We start from the raw sequence: 27235 nt of genomic DNA, 5'->3' as shown, positions 1-27235 counted from the left end.
AACTGTTTGGCGACTAACCAAGAACCCATTGGGCAATTCTACTCAATCTTTGATCAAGAATGTAAGGTGATAACTGTATCATAATTCTCATGATACTTACAAGTTGCTGGACGACTTGTTCAACCAATTCTCTGAATGAGTAATTTGGATGTTGTTTGTACATATGGAACACTAATTTTGCAATGGCTTCTGTGTCTGTGTCACTTTCAAACTCGTAACCTTTGCTGATGAGGAAAGCTTTGATATCTTTGAAGTTGGTAATAATTCCATTGTGGATGACGCAGAATGCCTGGTCACTGTCCGATCGCTGTGGGTGAGCATTGACAGCACTGGGCACTCCATGGGTAGCCCAGCGTGTGTGGGCAATTCCAACATGATATTCTGTGGTTGCGTCTACATCTAAAACTTCTTCTTCTGCAAATAAGAAACAAAGAGTTTAAGTTTAAATAAACTGAGTAGGTCCTGCAAAATCTTTCAATATTTCTTGAGAAGGCAGTGAGTTGGCCTATTTTCAACATCTATAGGCCACATGATTTTCGTGTAATCACTATGGATGTGCATTTACTTGTTCCTATATCTAGGAATCCAAAGTATCATCAACTTTATCACCTCACATAGATGTTAATTGCCGGAACAAACATTTTAGTTGTTCAAAGAGTTAAAGCAAGTAAAAATTGACCTCACTTGTAGTTTTAAAGGTTTCAAAGAGCAGAAAGAATACTGTATACTAAACACAATTTTTTAATTTGTGAACAATAATAGCCTTTGATGCATTTCTCCATAAAGTGATATTTTTGCATCTCTCATCCTAAACTTCATCCACTAGAGTGCCGACATGTGAGGCTACTTTAGTTTTGGCCATTTTATTCTCAAAGGAAACACTTTTTTATTTTTTGGAACGAAGGGCATTTCCTCTTAAATAGAGCAGAAAATTTATGTGAATGGAAAATATATAAGAGACGACAGCCAAATCATATTCTTCTTCTTTTTCTAACTTCTGACTAGGGCCGTGACACTGTTTGCCTAGTCTCTAAATTAGTAAAATATGATGGCGATGAGAGAGATCACTTAATACTCCGGGGATGAAAGGCAGCTCTGTGCCCATCTCTTGGTATTCGTTGGTCATGATTTCATCAGAACTTTATATTGCTTTGTTAAATGTTTGTGACTGCTTACTTGATTTGATTTCATCTTCTAGGGCTTGTACTTTGCCACTTTTCTTGATGATGGAGACATCCTTTCCATTTGGTGTGTCAATGGCCAGACCTGTGAATGCAAAATACACATAAATGTATTATTTTACAGAAGATAATTAAAAAATTACGCTTCCTCCATTAGAGCGCATTTAATATTGCTACATATTTGAAGAAAAAGCTGCACTTTTAATGATAGGAATACGTGAACTATTCTTGGCTTGAAGGCTAAGGTTAAAAGACAATATTCTATAATTAGATAAAATTGAAGTATTTCACTCTTAAAATTTAACATGTCAGTTCTTTTCATGTTTTTTGTGCAATCTACTTAGCAAAATATTGATTGATAGCGTTCATTCTAGTGTCATACACACAGTATTGGAGTGCTGAATTTCGTTTTCCCTCTTTTCAAAGGATAAAAACTGATGAGTGATTATGAAATTACTCACCAGCTGAGTCATAGCCACGGTATTCAAGCCTCTTCAATCCATTCACAAGCAGTTCGAGAATCTCACGTCTAGTTTTGGGTGTCAAGTAATTCAGGTAAGCAAAAATTCCTGTTAAAAAACAAAACAAAGACGAAAAAATTAGTGGAATAAGTTTTTTAAATAGGTAAAATCATTTTTACATAAAATTAGAATTAATAGAAAGTAGCTTCGGAGGTTTTGGAAGCAGGAGTGAGCGTGCTAGGCCAGGATAACTCTCTAACGCTGATGCCCGGTGTATATTTTATTTTTTTAGAGGAAAACTAATGCATTTCGTTTTTCTTCAAAATAAAATGCAACAGCCATTAATAATCTGGCATGAGATCGAGGCATGTTCTCGTAGGATTTGCACGTTTTCATGAGACATTTCTGATAAACCTAACAAAAAACCATAAAATATCTCAGGAGGAACCCCTTCACTTTGAAAATATGCTGGCAAAACCCAGAGGTATAAGGGCACATTCCAAAAAGGATAATGTACCTAAGTGTTTTTTTAAACAATATTTTGAAAACATTAACAAAATCCTGTTACGCATACAACATTCCGAAAATTTTTTAACAGTATTACAGTTCTTTTTGGGCGAGAAAACCAATGCCCTAATTCAGGGTGTCTACTAAAATAGGCTGGCCAAAAATCAGTACTATTACGGTACTTTTTCAGGACGTTCCCAAGAAATTCAGTACCGCCTCAACAGAAAAATTCAGTACTTTTTCGATACCATCAACTAACGAAATTCGAAAATTTTCAAAAATTTGAAATTCCCGCTCAAATTGCGACAAAAATGAAAAAAATTCCTGACTTTCTGGCAAAATTTCCGCACTTTTTCGGACCGCCGTTGAAAAATCGGTACTATTTCCGGACTTACCGGAGATTCCGGACTTGTTGACACCCTAATAAAGCACTTTTCAGTCTCACGGTGATAGTATTGCTCCAAATATTTTGAAATAAATTCGGTGGACTCAGTGGGCTATTGCCTCGAATATGCGAGAGAGCGTTGCGGCGCGTGGATCATGACGTTACGTGTGACGTCAGGCTAGCGCGTGAGCGTCAAACAATGGAAATGCCACTGGATGCAGGATTGCAGGATCAGTTTGCTTGCGATGCAAGTTAATTAAAATTGTTCCCCTCCCTCACCCTCCTTTCCGCGACTACAAATTGCGTGGCGCGCGGCGCGACGCACGGGTAGGTATTCGAAAGGATCAAGGCGGCACGGTATGACGTCACGTGCCACGCTCTGGATCAACGTCCCGACGCGATGCGACGCTGCGCCGACGCCCGACTCCATTCAGATCAGTCTCCTTTCTCTTTGGTTTTTTACTCTGTAAACTGGGCACGAAGATCTCTGGCATCAAAGCCGAGATGCAAAATTTCATCATCATATAAAATGATATTCCACGATGAAATTTTGGAAGGAAACAATTCCCACGCACGATGGAATGATTTCAGAAGTTTAGAAATCTTGCGATAAAAAAAAAAATTTCACCATAAAGAAGGCATACATTTCCTAGAAATAAATAGTAAAAACTCAATTTGAGATTTTGAAAAATACAAAACTTATTGAGTCACGATTTTGACTTGACGTCACGACCATGCTATGATTATTTCTGTAATTTGGTCGGAATTTCGTAAATATTCTAAGATTATAACAGAGTCTTCCTTGATGTTCCTTCCACCACAGAAACGAGAATAATCGATATCCTTCAATTGAGCCAGGAATAAAGTCTAGGAGACAATCTGATGACTCTTGATCAATTTATTTTTAGATTTTTATAGGCGTCACGGAACAGAATGAAAAGAGACAATGATAGTGGAAATTTATTCTCCTATCACAGGACACGGTGGTTCGGCTCGCGGATTTTGGGGCGCGCCTGCCATGTGAACCAGTCCAAGTTAAAAGCACACGAGTCCATTTTCAGTTGACCTTTAAGCTCCATTAGAATGCCTATATCTTATAGCTAATCAACTAATAGACAGGTTCGGATGAAAATCCACCGATTCACGTGCTGAGAGACATCTTTGGTCACGACCACTCTCAGAATATTTAAATTCTACCTCCACAAAATGTATTTCGCAAACCTCTGCCTCTAATAGGCTTGTTTACCTTTCTTTGCTATAACTGCACTGGGGCCACGGTGAGTTTAAAAATAAATCTCTGATAAAATTGGAATAATGAGGCCTCGATGCCACCCCTTTTATCAGCCTCGGTAAAACGAATTTTGACTGCAGGGAGACTCAGTGGGTTAGTTTTCCCACAGATTTAATCCAAGATTTTGAAGTTTTTTCGGAGGATTTGGGTGAATCGAATAATTACCTGAAGCTTGCGTGCTTGCGAGGGCCGAAAAGTTTACCATGATGTAAGATACCTCTCCACGTTCAAATTGGAAGAATGGGCTCAATGGAGAGGCGTGATTCATTAATTATCGATATTTTCCCACTTGAAACTAGGGTAAAAAATCGATTTGGAGGGTGTTGGTTGCGAAAGCCCTAAAAATCGATCCTTTCCTATAGGTTTCAGAGAGAAATCAATCAATTCATCCCCACTGGAAGGGGTCGTCGATAATTTAAACTTGTATCGCTGACTCCAATGCTAGCTGCCCTCCTAGAGACGAGCTCAATGTCAAAGATGATGAAGAAAAGACTTTCAGGGAAAGTCGACTTTAACCTTAGCTGGCCACATGGCGTCTAATTGACCGGAATCATGTTCATTCCTGAGGGTCACTTTTTACACGGGTATATTTCAATTTTTTTTACAATTTTGGCGTGATATTGGCCCTCTAAACGCTTGAAGTAAGAATTAAATATAAAACAACATACAATGTAACACCCCATTTCCCTCTACATACTGTGTTCTTTCTTGGCGGGGCAGAAAGAGAGGGCTGGAGACGGGGGCGGATCCAGCAATTTGGCAACACCGGATTCCCTCCATTTAAACCTATGTTAAATAATCGATTATTGTCGGAGCACCTGGCCCCTTCAAGAATCGATACATTTCCATAGGTTTATATGGAGAAAAAACAATGTTGCCAATTTGCTGGATCCGCAAATGCTGGAAAGGCAACGATGCGCCTCTTTGGATAGAGCTGAAATCGATAAAGCTTCCAGCATTTTTCCTGATTACTATCGAGTGGTCTAAGGAAAACGTGGAGAGGAGGAAAAAGGACAAACCCTACCGCCATTGACGGGTTAGTATGAGTAGAGGCTGAAGAAGTGAAGAGGGCCGAAAAAGAGTGAAAAACGGCAAATCTGAAGTAACTGGACTAATTATCGTCAATTTGATGATTCACAAGGTAGATGGGATTCAGTTCTGTGAAAACGAAGGCGTCAGGATTGTAAGAGTGGTAAGAGTCTTGACGTCAAAAATTTAGGATCAATATTATTCCGCGGCTGAGAAATTATCTTCAAGATAGCGTGTGCCGCGGTTGTTTGTAGCTAGACGTCGTGGGTAAGTTTCCACTTCGTAGCATGATTCGAAGAACTTTTTGAGGATGCCTCACGGAATTTGGCGACGGTGTCGCGCCGCGCCGATTGCCATGTAACTATAAATAGAAAAAGGAAAAAGTGGTGCGGGGATTTGCGGTTTATAACTGATTCCAATGGCAAATTTTACCAAAAGAACGATGGCACTATTAAAAATCTTGAAATCACCTCCCAAATTGAAAAAAGAACCGATCCATTCATAACGGTCACTTTTACGCGAGAACAGATTTGGTACACTCGTGACGTCACAGTGCATGACAAACCTGGTCTCTTCATCGTTTAAAATGCATTTCTCCATAAGGATTTGGCAGCCGCTTGATGGAGAAACCAGGTTTGTCATGTATACAATTTTGAGGTGTATTTGAGTTGATTGTTTGGAGATTTTCGGTTATCAAAAAACTCCGGGAAAATTCCTGCGACATCAGGATCCTTAATTCTTCCAATGTAAGCAATTAAAACAAATTGTGCGACAGGTTATGATATCTGCCGTGAAACGCAAAAACGCCGTAAACGCCATTGTCAATTTTTTTGGAAACAATGTATCATAGCAGAAAAACTTCTCTATCAATGGGGACAATGGGAATTCTTTCACAAATACTATCGAGAACTTAACCTGAAAATTTGAGGTGCATGGGTAAAACAGTTATATTTTAGACAGTGTTAAGTTCCGAAAAACGCGAGAAAATCTTGATGGATTTACGGCGTTCTTGCTTAGCACGGCTGATATTGCTCCGAGAGGGTGATTTTTTCAAAAATCAATTCGGAGCGCAATTTTTTCCACCCGAGAATCTTTAAAGTTTTCATATTTAATAAAAACGATTGTTTTCCCTGAGTAGTGGTGCATGTAATATTAGCGAGATGGTATCGGCGCGAGCATATGGGAGCCGAATCTGGGATGATAAACCTGTTGCCGGTTGCGTGAAATACGGGCGGGGTCGCGTGGCGTGGGCTGTCGTGTTTTCTTCGCTTCGGCTTATTCACCTTATGCTAATTTCTTCCTCACATGGTCCGTGCCCACCTCGCTTGCAACTGCGAACCCGATGCGTTATTGCTCTTTCAACGGTCCCACCCGTCTCGATCGCAATTTCCGTTGCCATTAAGTCGCAGTAACTCCAAATGGGCGCATTTAAAAGAAAAAAAGTAGACCTACATCGGGAATTTGGAAAAAGACGTATGTAGAATGGTTTGGGACTTCTCGCATATGGACTACAATGTGCCATAAGGTGCTAGTATTGTTGGCTCTGTGTAGAAAGGACATATTGTGCCATTAGTTTCCCTGTACAGGGTGTCTACAAAAACACGCTGGCCAAAAAGCAGTACTTTTTCAGTGCTTTTTCAGTACATTCCCCAGAAATTCAGTACCTCCTCAACGGAAAAGTTCAGTACTTTTTCAGTACCTCCATTTGACGAAATTCGGAAAATTTCAAAAATTTGAAGTTCTCTCTCCAATTGCAACAAAAGTGAAAAATTCCGGACTTTCTAGCGAAATTTCCGCACTTTTTCAGTACCTCCGGACCGCCCTTAAAAAATCAGTACTATTTCCGAATTTTCCGGAAATTCCGGACTTGTAGACACCCTGCTATACGAACAGATGCTTTTATTGACGAGCCAGATGTTAAGCGGTTTTTATTGCAAAATGTGATCCATGTGATAAGGACGGACACAAAATTGGAGGGCTCATCAACGACGGTGATAGGGATGAAAAATTGGAAAAACCACCTGAGGCTCAACCTATCCTGTAGATTGATTCCAATCGCGGGACGAAATTACAACTTGAAGCAACACAAGATGCCATTTACCAGATGACCTCTGGATCGATAGGCAAGGATGGCGATTAGGTGTCGCAGAGCGCCTGGGCGCGCTGTAAAGCGACTCGAATGTACGTATGTAGCAACATTATACAAAACAAGTCCATTGACATAGTAATTTCGGGGAAAACTCTGTAACTGAGGCCCATTTTCTCTTAGACGGTCACAAACAGGAGAAAAACTAAAATACCTTACGATTTTTTGTATGTACGGATGGAAGCATTGGAGGCTGTTCGGATTTGTATAGGCTAATCTTTCAAGATAAAAGCGGTTTCACAATGAGGCGGCCTCCATTCATAGCACATAGTATGAGTTAAAGCACTACGCAAGTTGCGCAGCGCAACATGTTCCTTCTTCAATTTCACGAGGAAAACGAATGACACAACGGGAATTATGGAAATCAACACCTACACGAGATACGAGTGTTAAAAATTGTCGGCCTCCTGTGGTGTAATAATTGTAGCGCTTTCTCTATGATCGGGAGGTCCCGAGTTCGATTTCCGGCCAGGTGACCCGAGTTTGATGGTCATAAACAACCCTTGGATACCCGAGGCTAGCTTGATTAGGGACTGAGGGGGGACGGGACTTGAGGGACTGTCAGCGCTCCTCGGGGATACTTGAAATGGGGGGGGGGGGGGGGCAAAAATGAATATTGGTCGGATGGCAAAAGCTCAAACATTGTAATTTGTGAAATCTAACTGTCATTCTATAAGTGTTAAAAGTAGTTAATGATACCTCGCTCAGGAGTTGACTTCCGAACTGCCTGCATGCTGTGTGAATAGTTTTCTATGTAAGATTTTCAAAAAGACAGCAAGTGGTTTTGTTTTTTATTTCCCACCTTCTCCAGTGATCCATTACGCGTGGTATTTTATGCTGAATGCAACCAAGTAAAAATGAAATGAATTAAAAAGATCATTTTCAAACATGCTTGGCGCAAGTTCCTTTTATTAAAAAAAGTCCAATTTTAGTAGCATCGCAATAACCTCAATTCCTTCTCGCAAAATCCAGTTGGTATAATCTGGCCGGATGATGCAAAGCATTGAACACGGTGTCGCATTCCGATAAAAATGAACTATTTCCATGCATGGTGAGCTGGGACCTGAGCCCGATGAGCATACACCCATGACAGGGTCCATGTCACAAGTGAGATAGTCCCTTTTGATTGAAATACGTTCGTGGGTCTGGTCTCCTGAAAATCCCTTTGACGAGCGAGGATGACGGTTTGGCTTCTCGAAGACGCAGCAGTGATTAGAGCCGCGAGGAAAACCGGTCCACGAGTATCGCATCGGCCGCACTTTAAATAGATGCGACTCAACGTAAATAGACGCTAGATCTGCCACGCTAAGAAAGAACGCCGTAAGTACATTCGAGAGTTGCCAAATTTCCTTTCGATAACAACGACGACATTCACGCATATTTTTCCTTGAAACTTTCAGATATTTTCGATTCAATTGCGTGCAAAATTTCTGAAAATTTTAAAAACAAATATTTACGATTTTCCTAATAAATCCGGTTTCTATCGAGGGAAACTTGGCAACGTCTGAGGGCTCATACGGCGTTCTTACTTAGCACAGCAGATGCCCATGCGCTACTCGAAAGCCACCGGGCACGACATCCCAGAGAAACCGCGATAGCTTTCACCCAAATTACTTCAAATCGTTTGTTTAGCTCCGGGTAAATTGATTCCGAGCTCAAAATCTTCCGACTTGTCGCCAGGAGCAAAGAGCTTGAAAAAGGCCGTACACGTTGTAGGAGCCCCGAATCACTTGCGCGCTTTGCGGCATGAGCCGTGTTCGAATGCCTCTTGAATCTGCGTGAATAGCAAAATTCGTTAGCGCCCTCCGCAGCGCCGGGAGCCCTTCAAGGAGATTTTCTGCTGCGATAGACGTTCTTTGCGGAATTTTCCGGATCTGAGATGGTCCCAAAAGACGTTTAGACGGCGCGGCGTCCATCTTAATACAGAAAGCGCTACCAAAACCTAGAGTACCTATATGTATTGAGAGAGTATGGCCACTGGTGTTACCACCTCTGATTGGCTCAGCCATCTTAGGCTGAATGGAGCCCTTGGGACCCAAAAATGGCGGACGCCATAAATTGATGTAATGCAAAATGACTCAAAATGTAGTTTTCTTTGCTTATCGTAACGAGAAATTTACCCACATGCACTATTGCGACTTCTTTACATATTTTTAAGGCTAATCGTGTGCAATTTTTGAGAAAATTATCTTAGATGTAGTTAGGTTGGCAGCAAGTGCGGTTGGTGAAAACCGTCAAAAGTTGGCAATGACCCCCCCCCCCTCCCATCCACAAAAACCAAAACAAAGCACCGCCATTTTTGGGTCCTAAGCCTCTCCATGGAGCCCAGTGGTCATACTCTCTCAATATAGGTACTCTACCAAAACCCATGGTTTGATCGAGTTAATATTGTATCTTATACCCTCTGTGCATACAGAATTGCCTGAAACACTTGCTTTCACACTATGTATTTGCATTTTAATGCATATTTTACGAGTAAATTAACATTTTTAAGGTATCCAGAACTTCTTCACCTTCTTTTTTCCCCGCAAAATCGGAATTTTTTTTGGGAAATTTCTGAACTGCAACGGAACTCTTCCCAGAGCATACAGATATCAACTACAAGAGTCCTGTTTTGATACGAAATCCTCTCTGTTCTGATAAAACCATTTTCAAGACGCTTGCTAGGCTGAGGTGAGGGAGGAGAGTTCGAAGTCCGTAATTGGGAAATTATCGTAAGTGGAGTCCCGTCCATAAAAGGGTTGATTAAGGTTCTTTTTTTATGTCTTAATAATACTGTGGTTTTCTCGTCCGAGATTTCGCTGGCTGCGAAGCGGATCTTTATGGCGCGCAGCGCCCCAGAGGTTGGGCCGCGTAGTGGCCAGGGGGCGGATCCCCTAGTTTGTTAACGTACGTGGGGTTTTCTGCGGATCGGGAAAAGACGGACTTGGTGAGGACTTTCTCTGGTGTTGACGCGCGGTGGCGAAGCTGAACTGTTGTTCAAGGACTTCAAGGCAATCAGGAATCGGTCGAGAGAAAATCCAAGCGGGAAAGAGCCGGGCACCGAGGGAGGGTCACTGGTCAGCACCGTCGCTGATCAGCCCCCGCCCCAGGTCACTCGACGTCGACAGAATCCTCCGACGCGACGCGACCATCAAAACATTCTGCGGCGATGCTGCCAATTTTTACACCTCAGCCCGGAGGAGAGAAAGAAAGCACAAGCGAGAGAGACCGTCAACAGCTTGCGAGATTCTTCGTATTTACAGAGTCGGTCTGGTTCGAAAATCCCTGGGGTGCTAATAAGTTTTCGGGGCTCCTTCCTTTAGGGTGGGGCCCCGGGCCCCTTCTATCTAACAAAAAGTCCTCCTATACATGGGTTTTTCTAATTTTGGGGCCCCTACAAGAAACCTGCCGGGGCCCTCTGAGCTACCCGTCAGAATTTCTGGAGTGCTAAAGCACTCTGGCACCCCTGACCAGACCGCCCCTGTGTATTTAAGGTATGGTTTTCTCGACAGTCGTTTGGCCTTTATCCAATTGAAACGAAAGCGCGAGAGACGCTTCGTGCTTCTTCTTTATGCCCCATGGTCAATAACTCGATTTTAAGTGTTTGTGGCCTATAAAGTCCTTTTTTCAGTCGCTGGACACGAATGAAATCTTACGTCCTGCGTGAACCTAAAATTGAATTAAATCGCACTTGACATTCATTTCTGAAGACTTTCGAGAGCTCTAAAACCGAATATTCGGCCCGATTCGACAAAAAAGACTCTTGTGGAAATTTCGCCTCCTTCGGCAAAGGTCCCTTCCTCTGTGAACGCTCTCAGAAAACGGGGGGGGGGGGGGTTTCCAAAAGGGAACAAGTCCACTTTTTAGATGAGCCCCATATCGCCAGTTTTTTGGCAGCCAAAGGCTCATTCGCAAAATGGAACTGTTCCCTGTTAGAAACATCCCGTTGAAATGAGGAAATACCAGCACATCTTTTCCACTTGGATCGAGTATTGATTCGACAACAGTGCGTTGGAGCAGGTCCAAAGAAGCTAACGCCTTCCACCAAGGTCATTGTCTCTTGTTCCTCCGTGGACCTCATGAACATCGATTATGAGGACGGTCAATAACACATCTCTCCGATCACACGTCATCGATTAAATCCAGATGCAGTAATGATTTTAGCTTCCGGGATGTAAATACAGCGCAATTAACAACACCACCTTGCCTAACATCAAAAGTATTTTCTCACAGACGTTTATAGCGTTTCGCATTTCATCGCAACATTTTTGAGTGCTGTCTTCGGAAAATCCAGGTTGAAGCAAGATGAGGCGCTCTAAAAGTCCAGGCGCCAAAAAACGCTCCGTTATTAAGTCGGGAAGAATAAGATTGATTATTGATTATTGCTCCTTTGAAATAATTACTCTGTCAAATTTCAATTTTAAGCTGAACTGGACGCATTTCTGTCAAACGGAACTATGTGCATTATGACGTGAGCCCTACTAAGCATATAATCTTATGAGATTCAGGGCTCATGCCTTGATGCACATAGTTCCGTTTGATAGAAACACGTGTCCAACTTTAGATGCTATGCACTAGAAGATGGGAATTATTCAGAAGCAGGAGCCCAACCTTATATTGACAGGAAAAAACCATTGGGAATCGAAATTTTTTCTCGGCATTCGTTACTTGCTATACAGCCTGCGATACATGTCACTGAAATCAAGATCTTGGTATAAATTATGCAAAATTATTTTTCTAACTTTTTCAGATCGTCTGTAAATATGATCCGCCTCCCACTATGTCTATAGATTACGTAACATATAGATCACCTGCCCTGCCCTTTTAAATAAAAAATCGGGAAAACTAAAATTGTAAGTCGACGCATTTTTACCCGTTGTTTAACTTTTTCACCTCTCCTCGTATACGAGTGGATCCAACAGTCCCGCGACACCTCTGTAACCCCTAGGGCTCTTGCGTCTTTTCAGGGTACTTAGTTAATGTAAAATTTTGGGGGGGTTCCAAAAGTCGTTTCCTTTGGTCTAGGAGCACTTACAAAATCTCAAGTCTCTATCTCAAAAGTTACACTGGCATGCTAAGAAAGAACGCCATATGAGCCTTCAAACGTTGCCAAATTTCCTCTGACGAGTTACAAATTTTAGAGGAATTTTAGAGAATTTTTCTCCAAAATTTTCAAGGAAGTGTTCGTACCCTGCACTGGAAAAAAAACACATTGGATCTAGAGTCCAGACTTTTGAAAACATCGACAAGAAAAAGTACTCTTCATTCAATTAGAATCTAGCTTAAATCAAGAACCAAGCCTCTTAATTTAAGCGGATTTCGTTTTGATTCAAGCAAAAATCCGATTGAATCAAGAGTATTTTTTCTTGTCAATGTTTTCAAGAGTCTGGACTCTGGATCCAATGTGTTTTTTTCCCAGTGTGATCTAAAAAGTCTGAAAATTTCGTCAGTAAAAATTAAATAAAGACAGGAAGTTTGCAGCGTCGCAAAAGGAGATATGCGGTTTTGCACTTCGGCAATCGATACACGGCCTTTTGTCGTAAGTGCAGTATGTCACTCGCGCTCGCCGCTATCATACGAAGCGCCGCGCCGGCCTCTTGTCTTCTCTGACTCAGCGTTTACCAAGAAGAGGAGCTGATAAGAGCCACAGCTAAAAGCTCTCTAACTCCATTAAATATAGAACCTTTGTCCTTCGAAAAATGTTACACATACACATGCCATACAGATGGAGGAAGGGGTAAGTGAAACATTCCGCCTCTTTTGAGGGCCGGCAATATCGGAGCAAGTGTACTTTTTTTTTAAAAAAAGGAACCATTATTTATTACTCATTGTAGAAACGACGTACGTAGGTGCAACTAGTTACAATTCGTCGCTTACCTGACATAAGGGCGTAAGTGCATTCGGTAATGAACCCTGTCGTCCATACAATTCAATGCTTTTCCGGGCTCATCTCAATGTGTAGTTACGCCCTTATGTCAGCTAAGCGACGAATTATGCAAAAAGGTGCTTCATCGAATGAGCCAGAAATAGTAGTTCCTCATCGCCAGAGTCTTTACGTCGACGAAAAAAACGGCCTTGCGGCCAGAAAAAACTCAAAATTGAGTAGTTCGTGCGGCAAAGCTCGTATAATAATATTTCACTGAACAAGTTTTACAAGCATTTTGCCAGGCAACAATGTAATACATTGAAATAATGTATTTCTCGGAGAATTGACAGTATTTCGAGGGCGCGGGTGAAGTGGTGAGTGCTTGGACAGTCAAAACGCCTTCATGGCCGTGCGTATGCAACACGGACATCCACGGAGCCCGAATAGTTGCATCCAGGAGTTAAAATGAGTATTTGTCGCATTCAAAACTAACTGAGGGTGCTTTGCACGCTTCTCGTGCATCGGAACCGAATTCAAGCGTTGTCTACTGTGCCGATGAAGTAAACTATTACTGAATTTAATCGTGACATTTTCAATTTTAGGAATAATGCTTTGATTGTTTAAATATTTAACAACGTTGTCGTCCTGAAATGTGGGCTGAAGTGTCTCTCTTCTCTGATCTAAGAACGACGAATACGGCTAGGTCGGTTCATTGTTACTTCGGGAAAAATTTGAGCGCGTACCTCAACATATTTGAATTTTTTCCCATTAAGAGTTAGAAATTAGTCCAGTCAGAAATGTAAATCAACCTACGGTTAGTTCAGAGCCCGGTTCGACAGGATCCAAAGCTTACGGAAAATAAGTCTTACGTTACTGATTGCTTCAGAATCATCGAATCGGAGTATCAGAGGACTTAGTTCATAAAAAAAACGAATCAATGGTCAGTTTTTCAGAGGAAGCCGGCCTGAAGTTCTCGCGTAAAATCTTCAAAGTCGCCACCATTTTTCTGAATCCTACTGGTCTTCAGGGGGAGCAGTGTCCATAAACTTTGGTGCCTGCTGAAGACTGCTGAGGACCAGGTCCAAACAAATTGAAACAAAGAGTTAAGTCCAGGCTGTATGCTATGGAAAAACGCCGTTTGGTCATTTCAGCGTTGCAAACTTTCTCAAGTTAAATATTTATAATTCAGAAAGATTTTAAATAATTTTCCATTGATTTTTCAGATATATTGGATAAAATTGCGAATAAAATTCCATAAAAATTTTGAACGAAAATACTTTCAAGTTTCGCAGAAAACTCGAGTTTTATCAGAAGAAATTTGACACCGTACAAGGGTCGATACGACTTTCTGCCATAACACGGCGGCGTCGGGGCTGCCTGGAGATGATGAACAAAACAAGTTGGTTTTCAGGTGCCGGGGGGCGCCGCTTTCTCCAGCCTCCAGTGGACAGGACCGAGCCAAATGAGTCTATCAACGTGTCAAGCATGAGCCTCACTAATAACATATCCCCTCACGCCCCAGATCTCACGGTGAGGTGCAGATGGACCCCTTCAGCTCAACAGGTATTATGCTGTGCTCCAGTTAGTTTTATTTCTTCATAATAACCGCGTCATGGCGCGGCGGCGCAGTTTTTACGTAACAGCACACCGTCAAAACACGACTATTTTTACACCTGGCTACACCCGTGGCGTGTGGGTCTTTTGTGCCCCCCCCCCCCCCCCCCCCCCCCACCATCTTACTCCTGCGTTTTTTTTAATCGGCGGATTTTAGGACTGTAGGTGAACTACATTCTACGGCTGCGACGACGCCTGCGCACGGTCATCGATTCTGGGTTTTAGGACACCGGCACCGCGCCGATCACCTTGGACAGAATGCACGACCAGGAAAGGGCACTTACCTTTCGAAAAAATTGGGGATTGAGGTAGCGATATTAGAATTATTGGCTCCGAGAGAATGTTAGACCTCAGATGCAGTAAATACTGCGTGGCGCCTTTGAATAACCAAGTAAGATAGGGAGCAAATACATTAGCAGGGTTGCCGTGTTTTCAGTTTTGGAGTCCCAAAATAAAGTGGCAGCCCTGATAATGTATTTGTTCTCATTCTTTGCATGGAGAGTTTGTCTTGATGTAGAGGTGAACTCTCAGGGTAGGGTGGGATATCCCCTCCATTTTGGCCTCAACTTGAGAGCTTTTTTTGAGCTTGGGAGTTGATTTCAGAGAAAACCAGTGGCACCATCGTGTTTCTCACGAACTTAAACGAACGAAAACTGAACTGACCTCAGAGCAAATTGCACTGACCTCAATGGAAAATTCACTGACCTAACACTTGCCATTTTTACCACGGTATACATTTAGCAATACAGCCGTGCTAAGGAAGAAAACCGTATCCCTCAGACGTTGTCAAGTTTCCTCCGATAAGAACAGAATTTACTGGGAAAATTGTGAATATTATTTCCAAAAATTTTCAGACAATTTTGTACGCAATTCAATCTAAAAAATCTGAAAATTTCAAGGAAAAATATATGCATGAATGTTGTCAAAAATACTTGCCCATCAGGGGAAATTTGGCAACTCTCGAATGTTCATACGGCGTTCTTCCTCAGCACGACAGAATACTGCGGAGTATACTTGAGCATAGTTCTTCGAATTCGAAGCCATGGCCATAATTTTTAGAACACAATTTTTCCCCGTATTTTGGCTAAAATATCCTGGGAAAGATTATACATGCATGTGCCTTCAATTCGATATAATACTTCGACAAAGATGGACACTCTCAGCGGTTGAGTGAAGACTTTACGCGGTTTTTCGAATGAGCTCCTCAATTATTATACAGGTAAAGCACATCACGAAAATAGGGTATTATTCTTCATCAAAAGTTCCAAGAAATTTTTTGGATTGGTTCTGTTTTTTCATGTTTCGAGTGATGAGCAATGTTTGCTGGTGGAAAAATCGCGGATAACATGCTGGTAGCTGTTTTTTTTTTCTTTTTCTGTAGAGATAATTTTTTTTTATGTTTTTTTGCTCCTCTGATTTCGAAATGAACATACAAGTTGACGTAATGAACACACTGAAATACTTAATATTTAAAAAAAAGCGTTGGAAAACTTTGAAATAAAAAAAGAAAAACTACGTCATTTCCTCGAGTCAGTAAAAAATGTAGTTGTATGGCGTAAAATATGACCACGGATAACTTGAAAATATCGAATTATTTCCATATTTCTTCTAGCTTACTCTATGAGCACGTTTATAAAAGGAAAAAACACGAGATTTAAAGTTACATGATCAAAAATAAGAGAAAGATCTCATTCAAATGCGAAACAATGTATTTACCTGCAGTTTTTGGCACATGGTTCGAATTATGTTTTGTGGTTTAAAGAAGAGTATGGGAAAAATAAATTGGAAATTCCTAGGCACTCCTACAAAGTTGATAATTGCCCTAAAACTGAAGGTATCATTAACCGTGCGAAATTGAAAATCGTTCAAGAAATTCAAGATTATGAACTCTCGAAAAAAGGGTCACTGAGTAATTTTCGTTTTTCAATTAAGAAATGACTGATCCTTGAACATCCGGCATTAATACTCTTAAATGCACGAGTAGTTTTTAGCACGTTGATTTTAAGTTTTATCACAGAATCCGAAAATTAAAACTCATTCTTCATGTTAAGTAGGTATTGTAGAGTATCTTTAGAATGAGATGATGTAAGTATTGTGAAAAATTAACCCTTTGAAATTTAAGTCTATAGAAAGAAACTGAAAATCTATCGGTTTATAATAAGCAGAATTTCAAAGATTCACAAGGTTTAAATGCTTATGAGCATTGCAAAATGAGCATTTTAATACTTTAACACTTTAATGCTTCTTGATGGTGTCCAACATTCAATTAAGGCAAAAAATTTTAGGAGGGAATAATTAATCCCAACCACTCAACTTCATGCTTTCTCATCTGACATTCGGAGGAAATATGGTTCTCAGCAAGAAGCTGTACTTAAACTTTGCCAACGCATTTGAGGGGAGAAAGAACTTTGACTTTTCAGACTGGGTGGCTTAATTTTGTTTCCTCTCATAGGTAAGTAATGTAGTTGAATACATGAAAAACTAATAAATTTTTACTGTTACTGGGTATTCAATTTTTAAATGAGGAAACTACTTAGACAACTTTTGAAATATCTCATTATTTTGCTTCATTATTTTCACTCTTACTTTAGTAAAAACTGGATAGATGATATTCTTGAACAAATTCCTTACAAAGTAATCATAGACGATTGAGGAGAAATGACGCGAAATTTTATGAATGAGGAACGGGCCTCTAGACAAGGTATAGGTTAAAAACACCTTGCAGCATGTTTTCTTTTCGAAATTTTTCACTAGGAAAACAAGTCACACAGCAGAAAGTCTTGAGATCAACTCTTATACAAGTTGTCAGTACTTCAAATTTTCATTGATTAAAACGGCAAAGATACGAATGATGTCACTAGTTTATTCTGATTTCCATAGGATATGAGTTAAAAAGACCAGTGACTGTTTCCTTCAGGAATTAATATTAAAATTTCCCATTAAGGGAATTATTTTCTAGATATGTGGGGATTTAGAAGAGAAATCATGTGACGTTTCCTTGATCCCCATTGTTAAGACTTATTTTGGTGTCCCATTGTTGGTAATTTTGCATTGGAAAATCAAAATCCCAGGCAGCGAGAGGATTGCAGTGTTAACGATATACCTGTTATTATAGATTCAAAGTCAGAATAAAATCGATTCTCAGATATTTTTAAAAAATTGAACGATGCATAAGTTATGGTATCAATATACGCCAAAGTTTCCATTTATCCATAGAGAAGCCATCATAACTGGCAATGAATGAATACCCAAATAAGAGTTACTGAAGTGGAAATCTGCCGATTCCAAGCTGTATTACTTATTCATGTAGTATCACCAGCAAAATTTCTGCCTGAAATTTTAAGTTTCAATAAGTCATAATCATTAAAAGAGGGATTAAGTAGAACGCTAAACCATTTAATGATCGCGATTCTCTGATGACGAAACACGATCAGGTTTGCATTCACATGCACTCTCTGGTGAAAAGCATCTACTTCAGTGCGTAGACCTTGTTATCCCTCAGAATATGCATGTGTGTAACGTATGATAAGAGATATCAGTCCTAAAAACAAGGTTTGAATGGAGAAGTTTTCGTATAACAGCTGCACTATTTGAGGTTAGGATTTTGATAACAGCCCCAGACATTGATCCAAATAAGTTTGAAATAATTCAACTGAACTCACCACACATGATGAAAAACTTGACACGTTGATTAACCACAGCAGAAGGCACTAAAGTACCCACTGAAATACGACCACGACACAACTGAAAGCGGCATTCGGAATCTCACGTTTATAAACAGCAAAAAGACAACAATCCTCACCACGTTGATAAGAGCGCCAGCTGGGCACGGCGCATGCGCGCCAATGCGCGCGCTGTCGGAGTTTCCGTCATGGAGCGAAGTTTCAAATTTGCGGCGCGAAGATTTGAATTTGCGGGCTTTTTTGATTCGCCCGTCGAAGTGTGCTTTGGCTTCGGACAGGCCGTGATGAAAGTAAAGTACCTCGACATCCTCAAAGTTAATGCTCATTTGTTATTCACGTTAAAGCAACATTAAAGCTGATGATATTTTCTCCAATCTCTCATCATATTTCTAAAATTTTCTCAGAAAATTGTTGTTTGCCTTATGTAAGGCGTTATTGGGATAGTACTAACCGCAGAAAACTTTTTTTCGCCGTTATTTTCTTCTCCTTGTTTTAATACTGGGGATCTTCATAATCTGCTAACACACTTTTTTCTTCTTATTTTTTAATCCTATTTGTGGGTAAAGGGTTGAACAATGTTTCAACTGTGTACACATGAGCCATGGACAACTAGTTGTTTTAACAAGCACTTCAATTGGACTACATTTTGCAATTAAGAACTATAAATTCCGGCCCAACACAACGTATGTGCCATTAGTTTCCCTATGCACATACGTGTTTTTTCAGAGAAGCCAGAATTTATAGGTCCAAATTGCAAAATGCAGTCCAATTTATGTAAAATTCCTGAAAATCGGTGCATGTATTAAGCGTGTGAGTAAGTAAAAAAGATATTCACACGGGACTAAATTTTGCATCAATATTGATTTCAATTTATGATACAAACTGGAAACGCGATTACAAGTCTTCACAATTTATCCGTACCTACATACCTTGAGGGGGAGCTCTATTCTGCCGTGCTAAGGAAAAATGCCGTATGAACATTCGAGAGTTAATGCCAAATTTCCTCCAATAAAATGTTTGAATTTGACAAGAGTTGTGAATATTTTCTCTTGAGATTTTCAGATACTTTGAAGCTGGCTACGAACGAAATTCTCTAAAAATTGGAGGAAAAATCTTCACAAATTTCCCTGTGAATTCATATGTTATCCAAGGAATTTTGGCAACGCCTGAAGGCCCATACGGTGTTTTTCCTTGGGACGTCAGTAGTAGTGAAGTCTTTATCAATAACCTTCAATGTCTCTGAACTAAGAATTTATAGACACAAATAACAGCAACAGCACTAGTTGAAGGAGAAAGAAAATCTCGGAAATCTCGATTGCGAATTGAATCACATAGAGAAAAGATGAATACTTAAATAAGAATGTGTCATTCTATACTGTTATCAAGAATTAGTTTCTTTACAATCTCTGCTCCTACTTAAAGCATTTTCTCTTTCGTATCCCTGCATAGTCCTTAAAGTCAAATGGTCCATTAACAGGAAAGGCCCTCTGTAAAAGTTCTGATCCGTCTGATCTACATCAGGCCATGGTATATTATTAAGGGTGATAGTAAGATTTATTATCGATCGATAAAATGCATTAAGTTTTATTACACTATCGTCATCTTTTTATAGCCCTAAAGTATGCTAGTTCATCAGGCATATTTTAATTTCTGTTTTTTCGCAACTCTCTAATAATACGCTTGGGGTCTGGTTGTCTTGAACGTTGGACGTAACCAATAATTCCGCACTCTTGTGTAGGAGCTATAAGTTGCACGTAGAGACCGCCTTCAAATAATGGGATCGGCAACTTTCAAGTCATTTCGCCTCGCTGGTTCACTCGCTCTGGTTTAGTCATTTATAACGTGTTATTTTTTAATTTATGTAAGCGGCACTTTCACAAATTTTAGAATTGCTTGAAGGAGGATTTTTCTTCAATATTCTGATGATTTTCAAATTTTTTGACAGTGTACTCCTCTCGAGAGAATTAGTATTTTGGTGGAGTTGAAAAAGGATGAAATCATGTTCTTTATATATTTTCATTTACCTCTCCAATTGTATTTTTGCATCGTTTATTAATTGTTTGTTTCTATTATAATTTTTGTTTCTATTTTCATCCGTAGGACAACTGTACAGTTCGTTTGGACGCGTCGTTCGTCCTAATCAACTTAACTGCATTTTGAATGGGCATCTAAGCAAAGTATGATGTAAAACACAACGTAAAATGTTAACGAAGGGAACGACAAGTGAAAGGGTGGCGACAGAGGGTTTTAAATGAAATGAGGGAGTGCCAACTCTCTGAAGGGTTGTGAGAGAACAGGGTACTGTGGGGGTGAGGCGTCGCAGAGCACAAGAGAACGCTGTGAAAGCGGCTAAAATATGTACAAAGTTTGTCAAAATTTAAATTTTTCTTATATATAAGATAACTGATTTGCATGAATTGCAATAAACGGAACACGTTCCAGCATTTCTGGAGCCATAACTCAAAGCATCACCGAAGTAGTCAAAATCCGTTTCATTTTTAAAAAAATTATCTATGCAAATTCATGAATTCGGGGAAAAAAAATCATACCGATGCATATATGTGTATGATAATATTATGCGATGGAAGAAAAGTCAATAGCAAGATTCTTAGGTTTTCTTTACTATATTCAAACATAACATTTGTGAAAATAACAGCATATCGACGGTGAAACTACCAAACCACGTATCTCGTTTGCGGTGTTTAAAACTCTACGCTCACATTTTATTTTTTTGAAGTAGACCAAATCAATTTCATCCCTTGAAAGTTTCACAGAATTTTCTCCGCACGAAGAGGAAAAATCACAGAAATTTTCAAGACTAGGCGTTAAGTAGTTTTTCATTTAAAAAATAAAGTATGACAGGAAGTCTGCGACGTCGCAAACCGAGATACGTGGTTTGGTAGTTTCACCGTCGATATATGGTATATACAAAATTTGCTTTGCAAAAATTACAACCGATGATAGCATGTATACATAATTAGACAATGACTTCTGATTGACAAATTATAAGATACATCTTGAGGAATTATCTAATGTTCGGTGTCTAGTTTGAGCGCGTTAGCATTCATGATCACAAAAATATATCATAGTATTTACAAGATTGCAATTATATTATCAAGTATCAAGTTTACAGTTTCTAGTTTCATCTGAGTCTCTTTTTTACTGTAAGGTCGTGGCCACACTGCATTTGTATCAATATTTTAATTTTGTTTATATTCCTTCCATTATTGCCAATTTTATTGATTACACCATTTTTCTGCAGAAATTTTGCAAAGACTTTGTCAATTTGCTGCAATATATTTATCATCTCATTTTTTGTTCGCTGGGCTTTGACAACATGTTAAGTAAGTATTTTTCCAGGAAATATCAAACTCAGTGAGTTTATTAGATAGAAACGCTGTATGTATCTGTAACCTCGATCCGTATGAAGGGCACTCTTTCCTCTCAGAAAGTTAACTTCAACCCAGAATTCCCGTAATTCGTAAAATCCCTTAAGACTCGGAGTTAATATTGCGGCAGAGATTTAACGAAATGAAATTTACAGTGAAACGTGACGCCTGTAATTTGTATTTAAAACTTACTCAAAGCACCATGGAACTCCAAGAAGTAGTAAAGATTTGATATTGAAATTCTGAAAAAGGAGTAAAATCATTATGAGTCGAACAGTTTCCTGGGTTTACTCTGTCGAATTACAGGTAATTTGTTCCGGGTTGCGAGCTCAGCACTTGAAAACTCCAAAAACTTTGATAAACCTTTCTCAGTAAAGAGAATTAAATTTTCCAGCTCTGTGGAGCGCTAACATTGCTCTATGACTGGTCATGCCATAACGAAACAGTGGAATGTACAGGGCGAAACCCCGAAGTTAGCGTTTTGAGGGGAGAAGTTTGGGAGGGTTAGCGTTTTGGTTTCTCAGAGTACTACGTTAAGTTACAGGTACATACAAAGTTGCCTCTTTTGTAACTTAATTAATACAACCAGATATAGGTATTATGCGAAGCAGATATCCCAACCCTTTACTAGACGGCAGCAATGAATTAGTTTCATAAGGTTTAGTGCGCCGGTTTCCGTTTGATTATTGAAGCATCGAAGTTGTGTTTATTTATGTGTGATCACGACGGAAAACTGGATACTTGAATATTTTAGTGCACTTCTTAATTGAGTGACTTGCCTCGAAAACTTCGTAAACGTTTCAAAACTTTCTTGTGTAGTTTCACTACAGTAAAAAGAAAATAACAAAGATATTCTCCGATGATTTTGCATAAAAGTTTTTGAGGAACAGAATATTCAATTGAGGAGCGTTTCTCAAAAACTATTGGGCGATATTCCTTTAAATAAAACTTTAAAAAGAAAATTTGAAACATCCCAAAAGAGTTGGACGGTTTTCGGAAGCAAGCCATTCATTTTTTTCCGGTATGTACTTCAAACCAGGGGCGTAGCCAAAAGGAGAAAAATCTAAGGGATTAGGAGCCCTTGGCTAAATATTTTTCACTAAAAAAGTTTTCAACGATATTTTGAAAGTTTTTACAACTTGACAAGTTTTTTTTTTTCTTTTTTTTTTAAATATATTTCGCTTTTTCCTGACTTTTCAATGCCTCTGAGTGTTAGAATATTTAAGGGCATCATAAAATCGACTGATACAAGTATTCTAACCTTAGAGTAGCTCAAATTGCATAACCACTGAAATAATGGAGTTTTCAGTTTCCTGGACTTTTCAAGGGTGTAGAGTATGAAAGTCGAGGGCAAAACTATGAAATAACGTGCCTCGGTTGCAGCGTTTCCAAATTTCCGATCATAATTATTTATTTTTTTCTTCTTAAAGGATACTTACATAAAGCCGCTTTTATGGCGCAGCCTCGCGCTCTGCGACGTCCAATCGACATTATCCCCTATCCTCCCAGAGATCATCAGGAAATTGGCACCTTCTGATCTCCTCCTCCACCCTTGGATACCTTTAAAGGATACTCTCTTTACTCTCTTAAAGGATACCTTTTCAAATGTTTGTGCATAATTTACAAAGCATATTCTTGGTTAAGCGAAGAGAAATCATACGAATTTTTGCGCATTTTCATTCTTTTAAGGAGGAATTGTGACACGAAAGTGGAAATGTTGCAAACCAAGATACTAAGTTTCCTTTTACTGTCGAAACGATTCTCGAAAATTGTTGTTAAAAATTACGAAAATCAAGTACTTAGGGGCAAAAGCTACTCTACTTGACAGTATGAATGCTCCACAGTCATGTAGTGAGAGAATTTTTATACTTATTTTTTCTTTTTTTATTAAAATGGGCTTATTTGGTCTTATTTTAATTAATTATTCACAATCCAAGAGAAAGAGGAATTCGTTCAAATAATTGAGGTTTCGCATTACCGAGAGCTTAAATAAAAGAAAATTTAATGAAACAAATTTGATTGAAGGAGTGAGTTTATGTAAAAGTGAAATTATGAATATTAAAACAAATGCTAAAAAATTCACAGATTAACTATAAAACAACAGTAAAAAAACTCAATTTAAAAAAATACGTACAAATCGTTGTCTCTGATCCCAAACCGGTATTTTCGCTGTACTGAAAAATTTTCATTTTTGCCCTATGACATATTTTGCCTGAATTCACCGCAAAAATTGATTTCAAAAGTGTGTGAGGAAAAATCAAAATTTAGGATAATATGTTAAAATTCATCTGTGAAACCCTCTTACTTTTCAGTTTTCTCAAGAACTTGTCACATTTCTTTACCTTTGGTCACCCCTTGAAAATGTATTAACCCACATTAAACCTTTTCAAGTAAATTTTTGGCTTCGCCAAAGTCTTCGACTAGAAATGAAAGATTTTTTGTTTCATGAAGTAATTTTTTTTTAATTTTAAAATTTAGGATCAACTCAAGTGACAGTGAAACGCCGAAAAAGGAAAAAAGTTAAGTTACTATAAGTTTAATTATTTTGAATCAAACTCTCGGGCCCCGAGTTATCTTTTCCAGGTTGAATACTCATGATGCAGCCTCGAAAAATTTCTTGAGTTGCCGGGAAAATATCATGGAAAATTGAGAAGCTTGGAGGATAAGGCGCATTAGTGGAGTTTTTGAAAAAATTGAGGTTTTAATTATTTCAAGTATTAGTATAGTCTTAATGCATATTCTGTGAAAAAGTCGCTTCTAAATTCCAATATTTAAGTACACTGGGAAAAAAAACACATTGGATCTAGAGTCCAGACTCTTAAAAACATCGACAAGAAAAAGTACTCTTGATTCAATCAGAATCTAGCTTAAATCGAGAACCAAGCCTCTTAATTTAAGCGGTTTTCTTTTTGATTCAAGCAAAAATCCGATTGAATCAAGAGTATTTTTTCTTGTCAATGTTTTCAAGAGTCTAGACTAATGATCCAATGTGTTTTTTTTTTCCAGTGTATCAAAAAGTCAGATTGAACTTTCTTTCCGTCACAAGGATCCATGTAATTTCGAAACTTCAAAAACGTATTTCCCGAAGTAGCAAAAACTGCTTTTATGCGCCCTGTCCTCCAAGTCCCTCAAATAGTTTGATAAAACTTATACGGATAGAATTTGATTTTAGATCTGATGGCTCAGACAGTGGTTCTGAGGCTGGGTTTGTCCAACCTGCTGAGCGCGAGGCCGGCCATGTAGGCCTCCAGCTCGTCTTCGAGGGCGCCTCGCTCGATGTCCTTCAAACTACTATTACTCACATCATTGCTCGTGTAGACCCCCCGGGTGGCGCCGTCCCCCGTCCGTTTGGCAGGGTCCTGCTTCTGGTAAACCATCTCCATCCGGGATCCGGGCCCGGGGTCCACGCAGTCCGTCTGCCCGCAGCTCCGGCAGCAAGGGTAGAGCCGGTGGCGGGGTCTCCGAGGCGCCGCCGGTGGGGGTGGAGTATGGGGGTCCCGGATGAGGAGGAGGTGCGGGGGCCGCGGGGGGTGCGCCCGTTTCACCGACGACCAATCATCGTGCGAGTCTACCACCACGTAGCTGGTCTCCGAGGTCTGCGTGTTGCGGGTTGCGTCCTCGCCGATCTCCGGCGCCAGGCCAGGCTTCTCCTTCCTTAGAGAAAGCTGGGAGTAGGGCCGCTGCCTTTGGACGCAGCAACTGGAGAGAGTGCCCTGCCGGAGCAACATAGAAAAGTCTGTTTATGTTATTAAGAGCCAATCTGGCACCAGGCAAGTGAAAATGGACCACCAGCGGGCCGTTATACTGATAGACAATGTGAATAGACGATAGGCCGTATAGCAAAAAGGAGACAAAAGAGATATGGAGAGATTCTATTGTGCGATGCAAGGGTGTATGCAATGGACAAAGAATGGTAGGTAATCGACTAAGGAACGGCAACCGACGAGAGACCGGACAGTTAGTCTATCGTTTCCGATCACTTTGTTACGAAAACCACCATTTCAACCATAGGATCGCTTCATATCCCTAGTGACTCCTGTGTCTGTAGCTTTGTCTATCAATTTCAATAATCAGGTCCGCAGATAAGGTGCTTTAAGCACTCTGATATACATATAACCTTTTCAAAAGTCCATGTAAAGCACGATTTGCGCAACGAAAATAATGGAACACTTAATCCCACGCCATGATAATAAGGTCTTATTTAGAATTGGTTACGAAAAATTAGAATCTCCCGCTCTCAAAAAAAACTGGTGTCTATATGTCGCAGGCAATCAGCAATCGCCGGGAATATGCAATAAGCTCCGTACCTACTTGTCAATTCGTCAAATTGCAACTACAATGACATCGATATAGTAAAGGTTTCTTTAGCGAAGAAATTCAAGGCACGACATCAGCTTGGAACGCCTTCAAATCCAGTGATACTATCCGCTTTGCTAAGGAGTTAGTTTAGTTGCTTAACCAAACCAAACCCAACGCAGATTATTGATTACATTTCACGAACTCGCGAGTGTGCTAGCTGGTACCATGGATTCAAGAAGAAGGGAATAACGTATGTTTGAATTCAAAGCAAAATAATCACTACTCCCTATCTCGTTTTTACTATTTTCACTTTAAATTGTTTTAATATGCTGATTCAACACGAATAGATTGCAATTTGCCGGCGATTGCTAATTGCCTGCGACACCATAATACTAGTACTAGTGAATCAAATCGCGCACTAACGGTTTTCGCAGGCTTCTCAATCGAGCAGTGTTCTTCTCCACCCTGTATTGTTTAAATCACGTGTAAACAACGTACATCAGCTGAGCCAAAAGGCTGAGATTAAGATTGTCATACTTTTATACAAAGGTATCGGTATAATTGCAGCGGTTAGTGTGCGATTTAATTCAAGTGGATTATTGTTTTCCTGTGAGTGGGTAGTTTGAATTTTTGCATGGAAAAACGTTAATATCTTTAGGAGTTACTTTCAGTAATTTCTTTTTGTACAAATCTTGTACGTGAATTTCTAATGAGAAAACATGTATCATAATGCTCAAATACACTCCAATTCTGGTAGTCCATTGAGTGAATCGAATAGAAAGAGATTCAGAGATAAGGGTCATGATATTTGAAAAAAAAGGAAAGAAAAAAAGCAGATGAAGAAGACAAATAAAATCTGGGTCACCGTGGGCATGGGTGCGTGGATCATCATTAGGCATAAAAATAACCTGGATCAGCATCAGCTGACCCTTAAAAGTAAAAGGATACTCCTTTTTCCGATACCACGCAAGAATGCGCGTTGGGGCCAATCGCGCAGAGGCTCCGCTGAAAGATACTTAGCGAGAGAACCCTCAAACCCTACTTTGGGATCTCTGCCCTCTTAAGCTTTCCTCAAAAATGAGTCCGCTGGGAAAATCACGAATTTGATCGCATATCCTCGCTTAGACCGGTAGAAATTTTCATATAACTCGGTTAGGTGATTCATACAGAGAAGCGCTTACTCCTTTGAACAGAATACTCTCAAATTAAAGGTAAAAGACTCATTGATTTAAAATGAATCAGTGAGAATTGATGGACTGATCAATACTGCCGTGCTAAGGAAAAACGCAGCTAAGGAACGAATATTCGAGAGTTGCCGAATTTCCTTCGATAAAATGTTCATTTTTGAGGAAAGTTATAAATATTTCTCCGAGGAAATTTTCAAGAACTTTAGGTGAAATTA

The 27235-nt window shown here is 39.7% G+C and overlaps 2 protein-coding genes and 1 long non-coding RNA gene across 9 annotated transcripts in view; 1 reads left to right on the top strand and 2 right to left on the bottom strand.

Annotated features, from left to right (window-relative positions):
- The window catches only part of LOC109043918 (glutamine--fructose-6-phosphate aminotransferase [isomerizing] 2), a 33464-nt gene extending 15182 nt beyond the window's left edge, over positions 1–18282 (bottom strand). Inside the window, exons 1-4 of one of the 2 annotated variants that reach the window (XM_019061281.2) lie at positions 18125–18282; positions 1643–1750; positions 1177–1266; positions 101–414 (exon numbers count right to left, since the gene is read on the bottom strand). In XM_019061281.2, the coding sequence (XP_018916826.1) occupies positions 101–414; positions 1177–1266; positions 1643–1750; positions 18125–18131 (519 nt within the window). In that variant the 5' untranslated portion in view covers positions 18132–18282. The remainder of the gene's footprint in view (positions 1–100; positions 415–1176; positions 1267–1642; positions 1751–18124) is intronic. The other variant, XM_072298201.1, reaches the window with a different exon arrangement.
- LOC109043919 (uncharacterized) lies at positions 13590–22700 on the top strand. The gene is made up of 2 exons (XR_011899533.1): positions 13590–14411; positions 20246–22700. It is a non-coding gene; the product is annotated as an uncharacterized lncRNA (long non-coding RNA).
- LOC109043939 (pyrokinin-1 receptor) overlaps positions 20650–27235 on the bottom strand; it is a 107682-nt gene continuing 101096 nt past the window's right edge. For all 6 annotated transcript variants that reach the window (XM_072298203.1, XM_072298205.1, XM_072298206.1 and 3 more), the window contains one exon: positions 20650–25247. In XM_072298203.1, coding sequence (XP_072154304.1) covers positions 24717–25247 — 531 coding nt within the window. In that variant the 3' untranslated portion in view covers positions 20650–24716. The remainder of the gene's footprint in view (positions 25248–27235) is intronic.

This window comes from Bemisia tabaci, chromosome 3, assembly GCF_918797505.1.
Source record: "Bemisia tabaci chromosome 3, PGI_BMITA_v3".
NCBI classification, from domain to species: domain Eukaryota; kingdom Metazoa; phylum Arthropoda; class Insecta; order Hemiptera; family Aleyrodidae; genus Bemisia; species Bemisia tabaci.
This window is presented reverse-complemented; position numbering and strand designations above follow the sequence as displayed.